Source organism: Telopea speciosissima, chromosome 2 (genome assembly GCF_018873765.1).
Source record: "Telopea speciosissima isolate NSW1024214 ecotype Mountain lineage chromosome 2, Tspe_v1, whole genome shotgun sequence".
NCBI classification, from domain to species: domain Eukaryota; kingdom Viridiplantae; phylum Streptophyta; class Magnoliopsida; order Proteales; family Proteaceae; genus Telopea; species Telopea speciosissima.
In genome coordinates this window covers 44,876,715-44,891,257 of record NC_057917.1, presented here as the reverse complement: position 1 = coordinate 44,891,257, position 14,543 = coordinate 44,876,715, and the positions used below count along the sequence as shown (strand labels likewise).

Sequence of the window (14,543 nt, the reverse complement as noted above, 5' to 3'; positions counted from 1 at the left end):
ATGTCACTTGATCAATATCAAACTGACTACAACCTTTTTCTGTCCATGAGGATCCCACCAGAAAGTCTTCTACTTCTAATAAGCCATGAACTAGATCAGAATCATTCTCAACAAATCTATAAGAAGTGATCCAATTTTTTTCATCAGGTCCGGATAGAGACCAAGATCTTGAGCAACCAATCTAGCAGAACAACTCAAAAGATAAAGAAGTATCGTAATTTCTTCATGCTCGTTTTAAGTTCGAATTACCATTTGTACAAATAAGAATCCCCTTCCTTACATGATTTCTTTTTCATATAGATAGATATAAGATCTAAGGGGCAATTACTTAGAAGTACATTTTGTGTAACAACCCTTCCTATCTGATAAAAAAGGATCCCATGACCCTAAACTGATCTTACCTGGGATTGCAAGTCCCAAGTTTGTCTATGAAGAGTGTATCTAATTGTATTAGTGTCCATAATTGATTTCTTCTGTGTAATACTAATTGATAGGACCTCATTAGTAAGTGCTACAAGATCTCGTGCATTGGAAGCCATGGTTATGAACTTGAATCCATTAGTATGGAACATTTTCTTTTCCAAGTGAAATCACCTAGTGAAAGACTGAAAACATGCTTTTGTTATTGTGGAATAAGAAGCCTTCGTATCTTAATGCATGTATTTAATTTATTCGGAGCTTTTAGAGCGGGATCCACTTTTTGGGGAATATGAGTTGAAGCAATAACAAGAATATTTCTAGTGGAGCATCTTTCACAATCCCTGGACAGATAGTTCACTAATAGATCAAGGAATTAGTTATTCGACTCATTTAGATACATATCATGAATGTTTGGAATCCATATTATGCAAGGAGACATTGCTTTTGCTAATTTGAATTGAAGGGTGATATCAAATCGGTCGGTGTAAGATACATAATTAGCGACTCCATATCAAGGTCATCATCAATAAAATAACCTTTAGAGTTGTCATCCAGAACTTGTTCAAAAATCCCGTAACGAAAGGATCATAGGAGTTTGTTGTTAGGTATTTGACCAAATATGATCATCTAGTTCATATATATATTCAAGGCCAATTAGGGACCCTGACTGGGAAATACCCTGGCAAGGTTGGGTTGGGTTGGGTTGAGGGTATGCTAGGCCCTGGCAAGGTCGGACTGGGCTTCAGTTTAGGTTAAGACCCCTACGGTTGAGCTAGGGTTTAGGGCAAACCCGGCCCGTTGACACCCCTAAATGTATTTGATCAGGTATGGGTCAATTGCAAAACCGATAAGATACCGATATGATATCAACATGGATTGGCCGTATCAGATAAATTTGCCCCTGATTTTCCTTAAAAAAAAAAAAGGATTTTGACTATCTTACCCCTTGTTCGCACCATGTCACCGATACAGTATTGGCACGGTATCGGGATTGACAACTAGCAAAACCATTATATATTGTCCGATACAAACGATATGATACCGACACCTCAAACCAAGCGTACAAATTACCACAATACTCTGACAAAAATTGTTGAATAGAATAGAGAAATATTCTAGATCAGCCACATGCCAAATTTCAAATCCTAATTCAATCAAATATCCTCTTCATGTGTATTGGTAATCCCCATTTATGTCTCTATACATCCATATAGTACTCCAACAAATACTATGTACTCTCTCTCATAGTCGTGGATATTCAAAGCTCTATTTTGCTGCATGACAAACTCTAGTTGGGCTAAAATTTGACAATGTGAATAAAGATGAAATGAGTTTATTTGTCCACAAAATTTAAACCCCATCTAATATGCCACATGACAGATGTTTAATGCCAAGGCTTTTTAAGTGGACCACGTAAGAAACCTTTAGCTTCCCCCAACACCCCCCCCGGGTCCCAAAAAGAAAAGCACTATACTATACCTTGCATGCAATATGCTTTTCTTTTAAACTCTCTCTCTGGTCCAAGCATTTGAAAACCCAGCCTACCCGGCAGTCACTTAAGCTCAATCTGAACTGGCAACACCTTGACCTCAGGCTGGAAAATCCCCAGCAAAGCCCTATCCTGTCTAAGATAAGTCTAACCCAGCCCAGTCCGTGAAACCCATTCTAGAATATTTATAAATATTGACTATGGTGAAATTGTATATGTTATTCTTCAATGCTTCATTTTTCCAGTGACTAATTCTGTTTGAGCTAAAACTTGACATGTGAGCAGCACAGCAGGGACTTTGGGGTCGACCTGACTACCAAACTCCAGCCCCATACAACCGACTTACTACGTTTTAAAAAACATAAGTCTGCTAACCAGAGAGCCCTTCCTGGTTGGGCCAACAAGAAAACCTGCAATAAGAATGTCCTCAAATGTATTTCTTCCCTATAAACATCAACATGTCACTAAAATTTAATAAGCATATCATCGATGTCATCATCTCACCATGATCTATTTCTAGACAAATCTGATTTTTCAACCATTGTTTTAATGCTTTAAGAGTGACTTCTGGTTTGGTTATTAGTATATTACAGGAATCATTGACAAAGCCACATATATGGTGGTTATGTGATAAAAATAGTCTCTAATTTTACATGTGGCATAATGGCATATCCATCTACTATTAACTAAATTCAAGCTTCACAGATCATTCATATTGCTCAGGCAATTTTTCATATCGTTTTATGATCCATTTGACACAATATCCTTCATTTTCCATACATTAACAGAACTGAAATGTACAAAGAATGGATGTTTCTCCAGGTACAGCATGGCAATAGTAATAATCCTTAAACCCCCACCCCACCCCATCTACACAAAAACACACAAAAGGGAGAAGGCCAAACATTACTAGGAGAATACAGAACAAGTCCTCAGATATTCCGTAACAAACAGTGCTTTCAACACAGCCTGCTCCTAAGTCTCATGTCATGTTGATTAAGTGGTGACCATAATCAATTATAATTACTCAAGTGGAAAATAAATTAAATTTCCGGACATTTTTGAGCCTCCTATAGTGCTGCAGTTAGTTTACTGAATCACCGGGGGGAGCGTGATTGTTTGATCAGCAGACTTGATGTTGGGCCTAAGGAATAGCAACAGATGACCTCAACAGGGCATGATAGAAGCTGCGAGTGCTGATACCATCCTGTACAACATGCTATGATTCCGCAAAATCCAAATCCTTGAGCATGAATGACAACTCATTTTGGTCGTGTACCCCGGATAAGGCAAACAAGTTTGACATCCTACCCTCCACGGCATTAAAACCATGTAAAATCTCATGGATGCTGCTCAGCTGGCATGGGATTTACATCCATTGCATGAAAGGGATGGTGGACAGATGGGGCTAACAAGGGAAAGTTAATGGAGAACCAATTTAAAGCTTATTCAGCAACCAAAACAGTAGATTCAAGGAAGTCTAGACGGTTCTTCGTGAGAGTAATTTTCTCCTCTGCTTCGGCTGCTTTCTCTCTAACCCCACGGACAACTTCCTCAGGAGCTTTCTCAACAAACTGCAAGTATAAATAGGAAGATTGTATTAGTCATGATACCAGCGAAGCATGCATTCCATAGTTGTCATAGCGCCTAAATGACCCAAGGTGTTGGAGGGGGCCTGGATGTCAAGGTGACATCAACAATCAATGCTTCAGTAAGGACAAAAATTCTCACATGAAAAGGTGCTTATGGATGCAAAGAAGACTGGAATTACATTCCAGGCAAAATTTTTAAGAGTGCAGACAACATAAATATCCAATACGATGTAAGGAGTTCAACACATATTCTTCACCATATTAGGTTTGACATGTACAGCGAAGACTAGGAAGTCACTCATGTGGAGTCATTTGCAACAAGTCAAAAGTCTCTGGGTAGACACAGATGTGATTAACAAGGATATGTGTTCCAGTACTGAGCAATGATTTGAAGACTAGTGATTTAATAGAATATATAATACTACATAAAGGGGAAGGGTGCAATAGGATTGATGCAGCCAGCCCCAAATAGTTGTTAGTTTGTTACAAAACTTGGTCAATAATGATGAAGAGATCTTGTTGACTTCCAAATGATGGGTAACAACTCCTTTGCATCTAAACTTCAGCATATGGCACAGGTAGAAGGTAAAGTCACACAGGTGCTGAGGTATCCCAAGCTAGCAAGCTCATGAGCTCATTAATGGTCAAAGAAGCCCGGACAACTAGCCCATGAAATCAAGCCAAGGAAACCCTGGCCAGATGCATATGTGCCTTGACAAAGGGCACTGACCCCAGTTAAAAAAGAAGTAACCTTTTGTCATAAAATAGGCAGATTGTACTCAAGTTTCTAGTTCTTCTATTCCTTACATAAGGTGGGGGATGTTAAAACAAGTCTGATTGAAAAATCTAAACTCAAATCAGCCTTATCCCAACTAAATGGCCTTGTTACATGGATCCTTTTTCTCCAATCAGCTTCATTCAAAGCCATACTTGTTGCTAATACTAATGCATGTCTTTCCTCACCATTTCTCCTAGAGTCACTTTACGCCTACCCTGGTTGTTTTAGCTCCTTCGATCTGAATCATAATTCCAAGAATAATTCGCGAAACTGCAAAATTTCAGTGGTCGCATTCCAAAACTGTTAGGAAACCCAATTTTAGACCTTCTAAACATATAAGAACCCTTATATTAAAAAAAAACACCCAAAATGGTAGTTTGATTTTCGGACCCTAGTTTGGTAGTATGCACTGTATACATTCTCTAATATGTCCTATTCCACACAAAATTAGTACTAGAACATACATAATTCAATCAAAACAACTTAAATATGCATTTGGAAAAATAGACATACATTTCATGATTATCAAATGTTGTACACACTAACTCAGACATCGCCTATGCCGTAGGAGTTGTCAGTCGCTTCCTACATGATCTGAAGACGGTACATCTTGTGGCAGTTTACAGAATTCATCGGTATTTAAAGTCAACTCCTAGAAAGGTTCTATTCTCAAATAATGGGAATCCGAAGTTAGAATCCTTTACTGATGCTGATTGGGCAGGGTTTGTTGATGACCGAAGATCCACTTCAAGCTACTGTACATTCCTTGGAGGAAACTTGGTGACTTGGAGGAGCAAGAAACAATCCGTGGTTTCCAGGTCCAGTGCTAAGGCCGAATACAGGGCAATAGCACAAGTGCTTTGTGAGCTCATTTGGTTGAAGAAACTTCTCCAAGATTTGGGAATAGCACTAGAAGTGCCTATGAGACTCTACTATGATAATAAAGCTGCAATCAGCATAGATCATAACCCCGTTCAGCATGATAGGACAAAACATGTTGAGAATTGACACTTCATCAAGGAGAAAATTAAAGAGGGTCTGATTTGCACTCCATTTTTAACAACTGAGAATCAACTGGCTGGATGTTTTCACCAAAAGGCTTAATGATTAAATCCTTCCATCCGATTGTCTCCAAGTTGGGCATGTGAGATATCTATGCACCAACTTGATGGTGAGGGTTGAAAGATGATTCATCGACCCGTGATCTGGACCCGAATACACTAAAGTGTTCAGGTTCATTATGCACATGTGATTCTACTAGGATTTTATTTCCATTATTGTAATGATCTCTAATTAAAAATAAAGTGGTGGCTTTTGTTTTATTGACAAGCAAAATCATTCTCTCTTCCTCTCAACTAATACGAATGGCTACCCCTCTACTGCTCCACCTGCAAAGTGTTTAGTCATCCCACAAAGCAATGCTCCACTATAGCTTTCCCTGGAAAAATGGCCGACCCCTTAGAGAAGAGTGTTTTCCTCGGACGGAGACGACTCAAGGCAACACGTCTTCGTCCCAACAGCCCTGTCCAAATGAGGACGGCTCTACCGAGCCTTCCCGTGGTCAGAGAAGACTCAGAACCCGTCCCATTCGAAGAAAACCACCAGCCGACAACCCCTCCAGGTATGCTGACCTCTCCTCGGAACCTTTGGTTAGTTGAGCTCTAACCGTCGATCGCAACCGCTTCGTAGTTCTCCAAGACCCGATCTCTGAAGATGATGGTAACTAGTTACCTACTCCTTTTGAGTCGATGCTGACCATGCCTGCCACTCTGGCTGCTCCCGACGGCCTATAGAGCTCTAGCCTTTCCCCCTCCCAAAAAGTAACCTTCACATCCCCCCTACTCCCCCCGCCCCCTCGTCTGACCCCGACCACCCCTTTCCTAACCCTTGCCATCCTTCCTCTCCCTAACCGACCTCTTTGCCGCCCCCAAACTAGCAATGTTCCCATCCATCAAGGAAATCCTTTGTCGTACCCTACGACTTTTGAAAGCCAAAACACTTTATACCCCCTCTTCCCTCTCTACCCGGCCTTTACTCCCTTATCCCACTTTTGCCCCTCCACTAACACAAACCCCATCTCCTTACCACCAGTCCACACTACTTGACTACCCTTAACCACTATTCCTCCTTTTACCCAAACCCAACCTGTGAAACCCGCTAAATTTGAACTTTTGGAACCTGTGTGATTTCAGGTTCTGGTTCAATATGCCCATGCTAGCCTCTAAGTTGTGGGCTGTCTCGATTAAGAAGTTCAGACCAATCTCATTACTTGTCTATAAAAGCATTCCGAACACCCAACTAACTTAGTCTCTAATGAGTCTGAGGTGTCTAACGGAAGACAACACATAAGCTTGGCATGCTGGATTGATAGCCTGCGAAACCCTTACTCTATTCTAGGCTGAATTATAGGTGAGAATCCCATTTTATATGTATATATATATATATTGTATTTCTACTTAAGTTGTATTGTAGGGGCAGAATGGTAAATTACCTCTGTGGGACCCGCATCCCCAGTGGGGAATCCAGTTCCCAGTAGTTACCCGAGTTGGGATTTCCTCTGATGTCATATGACATCATTTTATAGTTAAAAGAAGCCAATTAATGAGATAATTCTAGCTAGAATCACTTTAAAGAAATTAATTTAGAAAACAGATTTTTGGTTGACTAAACAAACAAGCCTTACCTTGGGGCTTTGATTCTACACTTAGAATTGGAGCTTGGGAGTGCAATTGGAGTCCTTCCTGCACAAACTGAGGCTGCCACACATTGATTTCACTACTGATTTCAGGTAAGCCTTTAAATTCCTGTTGCTCCCATCTCTTTCTTCTCTAGTCCTAAGTCTAAATCATGCCTAAACTAAATTCTGCCATTAAAGCTTGTAAACCAAGCTTTAATAATAGAAATTCTGCAAATGTAAACCTGTTTTTGAGTCAAATATTGGTTCAGGTGTGGCTGTAACCTGTGAATTACTTGTAGTAACCCAATTCACAGCTGAATTGTCCAATTAACTAAACCCTAGGTTGCTAATTAGGGATAATTGGCCAAACCCCCCAAATTAATTGTGGTTTTTGGAATTAACCTCAAATTTATATTGACCCACCTTAGAAATTGTCCAAAAAGTGAAATTGGACCCATGCATGTGAAGATCCATGCAATTGGAACAAAACCCCCAAATCTGCCCTCTGAATCCGGTTCAACATTTTTGGACCAAAATGCCCCTCAATGCTTAGGTTTGATCTGAGCTTATTTCCTGACCCTAATATGTGATATTTTCTGTTATTTTAGGACTGTTTTTGCCTGTTCTTGACTATTCTTGTCTGGATTGCTGGAGTTTTCTTGTCCTAGGCTAGTCAATCGTATCAGGTAAGGGGATTTTGACTTTAATTTCGGCGTGTTTGTGATAATTAATTTCGGTTTGTTATGGTTGCCATGTCATGCATCATATTAATAACACTGATCATGTATTTTTGTTAGCTTTAACCTCTTTGCATTAGATGTGCATGATTTTAGGTTGCATTTCCATATTGCATTTGGATTTATTACTTGATTCTTGGAATTTATTATGATGATGATGTTGTTGGACAGAATTGCTGTATTATCTATTATGATTTATATGTCATCATGATAGTATGCATATGGTTAGGATTATCATGAACCCAGTGCTACGACCCTTACCAACAGGGGTTGAGGTGTTTGATAACCTGTGGTAGGTCCGAAGGGTAAATTCCGGAATGCCATTCATTGTCCCATGTTAGCGTGTGTACTCCGCTGTGGGAACAAACAGTAGGGTTAGTCATTGGGGGTCTGCTGGGGTTCGATGTGTTCATTCCGGAACTGGCGGGTCTTCACCGTAGTAGAATGGTTTCGCTCTGGTGACCGACGTCTGGCTATGTGTTTTCGGGACTGAGGCTATCATTCTATTACAGTAGCACTTATACCTCATGAGACTTAGTACTGTTGTTAGAAGCATTCTTAGTTCTAGGTCATTCATCATGGACTATTTGCACTCGCTTGTGTGTTTCTCTTACTGGGCTCAGTGGAGCTCACCCCTGTGGATATCCTATTTTTTTTTTCAGATGACTTGGTTACTTCTGGTGGTGAATTTGCGGCGCTGGAGTGTGAAGTGCACGACGCTTCGTGCGCATGTGATGATTGCGCATTCTCTTGATCTTGGCCTGACAGTCCAGGCTATCTCCCCACTCTTTTGTGTTTATAACACTTTTGTATAGTTATAATATAGTTCTTGTACAGTTTTACCTTGTGGCACTTTTGAGAAGTGTATAGTTGTATCACAAACTTTATCCTTTATATAAATGAAATATCACTTAGACTTCTTTTATTACTGATGTTATCTCTATTATTTAAATTGTTTCCGCTACATCTGATTACTACATTTGTGAGATATGTTTGTAAATGGAGTACTGCACTTGCGATCCTTGGGATTGGTTGGATGTTAGAGACATCCAGTCACACTTGGCCCTTATGAACCGGGCCGGGGTGTGACACAACCCCTCCCGACCTAAGAACCCACAGTGTTACCCTGCTAACCCCGAGAGCTCTCTCTCTCTCGTCATGAGAGCCCTCTTTGGCCCCCCTTGCTATCTTCGATCGTTTGTTGCAAAGCGGCTTATCCCTGGCCCTGGTCCCCCTACCTCCTTGGTTCTCTCCCCTCCTCTTAGAGAATATTGTCGCCGCCACAAGAGTACACCTTCTTCCTCTCGCTCTGGCTGCTCCGAACATTCGTTGCAACCCCCTCCCCCAATGATTCCTTACACCATTTGGAATATCCGTGGCCTCAATGCTCTGGCTAAACAAGCTGACATTAGATCTCGCCTCAAATCCTCCAAGTCTTCCCTCAGCAGCCTCTGGAAACCAAAGTTCTTAAACCCAATGCCCCCGCATTGTCTCCTCCAACGCTCCCTCCTGGTCCTTCATCTCCAACTACTCTCACTCTCCCAATAGCCGCATTTGGATCATTTGGAATCCCTTCCAAGCTTCTCATATCAGTTTCCTCTTCCTCCAAATTCATCCACCTCAATATTTCTAACCTTCTTGGCAACCACCTCTCCTTCATTGTGGTGTATGCCCTGAATCGTTTTCCCCATAGGCTCCTTCTCTGGGATGACATCCGCTCCTTGTCATCCTTTGTGAAATTATCCCCTTGGGGAATGGGTGGAGACTTCAATGTCATCTATTCCAATCATGAAAAGCTTGGAGGCTTCCCTATAGATCTTCAAGCTATCGAGGCTTTCAACTCTTGCCTTGATGACTCTGGGCTTAATGACCTTAAATGGTTGGGTGCCAATCTCACCTGGCACAACATACATTCTGGCCTTGACAAAGTAGCTTGCAAACTCGAAAAATTTCTTGTAAATGAGACTTGGCTCTCTTCCTTCCCCTCTTCCTATGCCTCCTTCAATTTCCCCATCTCTCTTTGACCTCCCTTACATCTCCATTGGTCCTAAGCCCTTCAAATATTTTGACATGTGGTCCTGATGTAATATGGGTTCAAGGGTAGAACTGTCCTACAGGTATTTTTGTCCTTGTACTCATTTTAGAATGTTCTTCTCTTTGTTATAATTGAAGATGGCTGCAGTCACTCTGACTCAAGCCAGTATTCACGGAATTCTACATGGCATTAGAGCCAAAAATATTCCGGGGATATGGGAATCAAGTTTTTTTCCTTTTTTTCTTTTTTTTCTCTCTCTCTCTTCTCCATTGTGATACTGCCCTAAGGACAGCCACCACCGTAAGCTTGCACACCACCACAGGCACTCCTCCACCTTCCGCCAACCTCTCCCCCCCCCACATACCGCCAACCCCTCCACCACCTTCGGCAGGCTCCGCCAGCCTCTCCACCACCTTCCACCACTCCCTCCAGCCTTGCAAGCCTCTCGCTCTCCTTTTCTCTGGTGAGAGGTTTCCGCCTTCCTTGCCGTCATTTTTTACCCACCCTTGGTGGTGAGTTGACTCCCACCAAGGGTTTTTTGAGTCCAGCTCACGTTCACGTATGTGAGCGTACGAGAACAGCTCCTAGCTGTTTAGATGGAATCCATCTATGTGGGTCCCACAAAGTGGATTCCATTTGTACAGCTGGGAGCTGTTCTCGTACGCTCAAGTACGTGAACGTGAGCCCAACTCGGGTTTTTTACCGTCCCTCCTTATCTTCTAAATTTTTTGGGGGTTTTATTTCTGTGTTTTTTTTATACCAGCCACCATGCCTGACAATTCTGAGATCTCTTCTGCCTCATCTGGTTCTGATGGTTCGTCGCAACGTGACTTTATTTCGTTTCCGGTGAATCCCATCAAGTTGAATAGCAGTAATTATCTTTTATGGTCTCACACATGCTTCTTTGCAATTGGTTCCTGTGATCTCTCTGGCAACATCACGAGAACTCAGGTTAGGCTTGTTGAGACTGGTTCTGCACAAGATAGATGGATGAACTTCAATTTCTTGGTTATGTCCTATTTGGTTAATTCCATGGAATAAGAAATTGCCGGGGACTATCTCTTTGATTCGGCTGCGAAAATTTAGAAGACAACCAAGGACACCTATTCTCAGGTTGGGAATGCTACCAATGTTATGAACTCCGTCAGAAGATTCATTCTACCAAGCAGTGGAGTTGTCCCTTTCCCAGTATTACAATACCATGTGTATCATGTGGCAGCAGTTGGATTTTCTGGGCACCTTCACTGCCACCTGCGATGTTGATGCCACGGCCTTCCGAAAGTGGGAGGATGGTTTACGTGTCTTTGATTTTTTAGCCGGCCTCAATATTGAGTTTGATCAGATCCGTGCCAACATTTTGAATCGAGACCCACTTCCAACTCTGGAGCAAGCCTATGCAATTCTGTCGACTGAGGACAGTCGGCGTACAACCATGGTTCATCCTATTACTCAGGAACGATCGGCCCTTATTTCTGGTTCCCAGTCTTCCCGTGGAAGATCTTCCCAGTCTGCTAGTACTGATCGGACATCTGGTGATCGCCTTCCCATTAAACGTGATCACAGTTGGAAGGAATGGCATACCAAAGACGATGTTGGAAGGTTCATGATCGCCCTACAGATACTCGCGAGCGTGGGAAGGGTGGTTCCAATCTGCTTAGTAACACCCGTGCTCATTAGGCAGCTACTGAAGAACAGCCTGATTAATCTCTTTCCCAAGTTGTGGCTGATTGCAAAATCCATAGGATATGGTGAATCACTTGGGCACATCTTCGGCATCGGTATCTCCTTCTATGGCTGCCTCGACTTTGTCTCTGCCTACCAATCCCAATACACCTTCTTCCACAGGTATTTCATTTGGTGGGAACTGCACCTCGATCATGCCCGATTCTTAGGTAATTGACTTAAGGGCAACCGACCATATGACAGGTTCTTGATCTTTTTTTTTCCAAATATTTTCCTCTTTCTGGTCATAATAAGGTTCGCGTTGCTACTGGGTCTCTTTCTCCTATCTCGGGGAAGGGATCTGTGCAGTGTACTTCCTCTCTTAGCCTGACTAAGGATTTAAACTGAAAAGTAACCTTTTTCCCAACCCATTGTTTGTTTCAGGACTTGGCAACGGACAGTACGATTGCAAGTGGTAAAGTGGTTGGTAGTCTGTACATGCTTGACAGTTCCCAGGCAACTTTGACATCTCAGCCTACGTCTTCTGAATTTGATTATGCACTATCTGAGTTGAATAATTGGCATCATCGTTTGGCCATCCTCAGATTGGAGTTTTATCTGATTTATTTCCTAATCTAGTGAAATGGTGTAATAAACATAATTTTTCTTGTGATGCTTGCACTTGGCAAAGCAAACTAGAAGCATTTTTCCTATTTCTGATAATTGAAGCTTGAGTCCTTTTGGTTTGATACATTCTGATGTGTGGGGCCCTGCCCGATGTGTTTCTACTTCTGGGTTTAGATAGTGTAACTTTCATTGACTGTTTTAGCTAGACGACTTGGGTGTATTTGATGCATGGTAAAAGTGACGTCTTCACCGGTTTCACTTTATTTCATAAAATGGTCTAAAACTAGTTCGATGCCAAGGTGAAGATTCTCCGATCAGATAATGAAAAAGAGTACATGGATGGTGCCTTCCACTCATATTTGGACAGCCATGGAATCATACATCAGACATATTGTGGTGACACTCCTGCTCAAAATGGAGTGGCTAAATGCAAGAACCGACATCTATTGGAAGTTGCTCGTTCTCTTATGTTTACTATGGCTGTTCTTCGTTTCTGGGGTGATGCTGTCCATACAGCTACTTATCTTATCAATCGACTTCCCTCCCGAGTCTTAAGTGGCCGCTGTCCTTTGGAAATGTTGTTTGGGAAATCCACTTTTGTTGTGCCGCCCAAGGTCTATGGCTGTGTCGTGTTTGCCAGGAATCACCATGTACACGGAAAGTTTGATCCCAAAGGACTACGGTGCATTTTTCTCGATTACTCAGCTAACCAAAAAGGGTATAAATGCTATGATCCTCCTACACGAAAGGTGTTTGTCACTATGGATGTAGTATTCTGGGAGTGAGGCTTACTTTAAACAGCCGGTACCTCTGCGGGGGGGAGATTCTAAGTGGTGAAGAGGTCCGCTGATTACTCCTCTGGACATTGAGATACCTACTATAGAGGATGTTTTTGTTGAATTAGAAGATGGAGTTACAAGTCAAAAACAAGAAGTGGGACAGACTGAGCAACAACAAGAAGTCCAGGGGGAGAATAATGTGAAGACTTACTCTCGGGGAACTGATTTTCCTTTGAATGGCCCTCGGTACAAAGAGACCACCACCACCGATCCTACACAATCGACATCTGTTCCCACTCCAAGTCTTGCTCCTAGTCATATTTCTGGTAAGCTTCCTCTTGATCCCAGTCTTGATTTACCCATTGTTATTCGAAAACCAAAGAGGAGTTGTACACAACATCCTATTTCAAACATTGTGTCATTCAATTCTCTAACTCCTGCTTTCCATGCCTTCGTATCTTCTTTATCCTCTGTTTCCATCCCTAACAATTGGTAGGAAGCAATAGCCGAACAAAAATGAAAGGATGCGATGAATGAAGGAATGCTTGCCCTTGAGAAGAATCAGACCTGGGATTTGGTGAGTCCTCCACTAGGAAAGAAGCCTGTTGGTTGTAAATGGATCTTTGTTGTGAAGCACAAGGCTGATGGCTCAGTGGAAAGATATAAAGCAAGACTAGTTGCCAAAGGGTTTACTCAAACCCAAGGAATTAACTATCAAGAGACCTTTGCTCTTGTAGCAAAGATGAATACTGTGCGGGTTATCATTTATTGTGCTGTGAATCAAGGATGGGAACTCCAACATCTTGACATGAAGAATGCCTTCCTGCATGGAGACTTGGAAGAAGATGTTTACGTGGAGATACCTCCTGGTTTTACCTCTTCAGAGACTCAGGGAAAGGTATGTAAGTTGAAGAAGGCTCTGTATGGTCTGAAGCAGTCACCAAGGGCTTGGTTTGGCCGATTCCATATGGCTATGATTGCTTATGGGTATAAGCAGAGCAATGCTGATCATACATTGTTCGTTAAAAGGATGGGACAAGAAGTGACAATTTTGATTGTCTATGTTGATGACATAGTGATCACGGGCAGTGGTGCATAGGAAATCCAGAAGCTGAAGACTTATTTGGGCACCGAATTTGAAGTCAAAGATTTGGGCAGATTAAGGTATTTCTTAGGGATTGAGGTTACCTATTCAGCTAAGGGCATATCTCTTTCTCAAAGAAAATATACCCTGGATTTAGAGTGAAACAGGGATGCTTGGGTGTAAACCAGCAGATACCCTTCTTGAGCCCAACACACATTTGAAGAGTAAGGAAGGTGACCCAATGGACAAGGGCAGCTATCAAAGGTTAGTTGGCCAATTGATATACCTCTCACATACCCGACTAGATATCACATTTGCTGTGAGTGTTGTCGTCCAATACATGCATGATCCTCACTCTTTTGACTTGGTAGCAACATACGAATACTCCGTTACCTCAAGCCCTCTCCTGCAAAAGGAGTCTTCAATTCTCCACATAACCATCTCCGGATAGAAGCATACACGATGCAGATTGGGCTGGCAGTCCCGATGATAGGAGGTCAACATCCGGGTATTGCACATTTGTTGGAGGAAACCTAACTACTTGGAGAAGCAAAAACAAGCTGTTGTAGCTCGATCAAGTGCTGAAGTCGAATTTGAGCTATGCCACAAGGTATTTATGAACTTCTCGGCACGAGGGCTTCTTCAAGATTTGGGGATGAATGC

General features: G+C 42.1%; 1 protein-coding gene across 2 annotated transcripts in view; it reads right to left on the bottom strand.

Moving 5' to 3' along the window:
• Positions 1-3,333: 3,333 nt before the first annotated feature.
• LOC122651799 (valine--tRNA ligase, chloroplastic/mitochondrial 2) overlaps positions 3,334-14,543 on the bottom strand; it is a 180,329-nt gene continuing 169,119 nt past the window's right edge. For both annotated transcript variants that reach the window (XM_043845335.1, XM_043845336.1), the window contains one exon: positions 3,334-3,483. In XM_043845335.1, the coding sequence (XP_043701270.1) occupies positions 3,355-3,483 (129 nt within the window). In that variant the 3' untranslated portion in view covers positions 3,334-3,354. The remainder of the gene's footprint in view (positions 3,484-14,543) is intronic.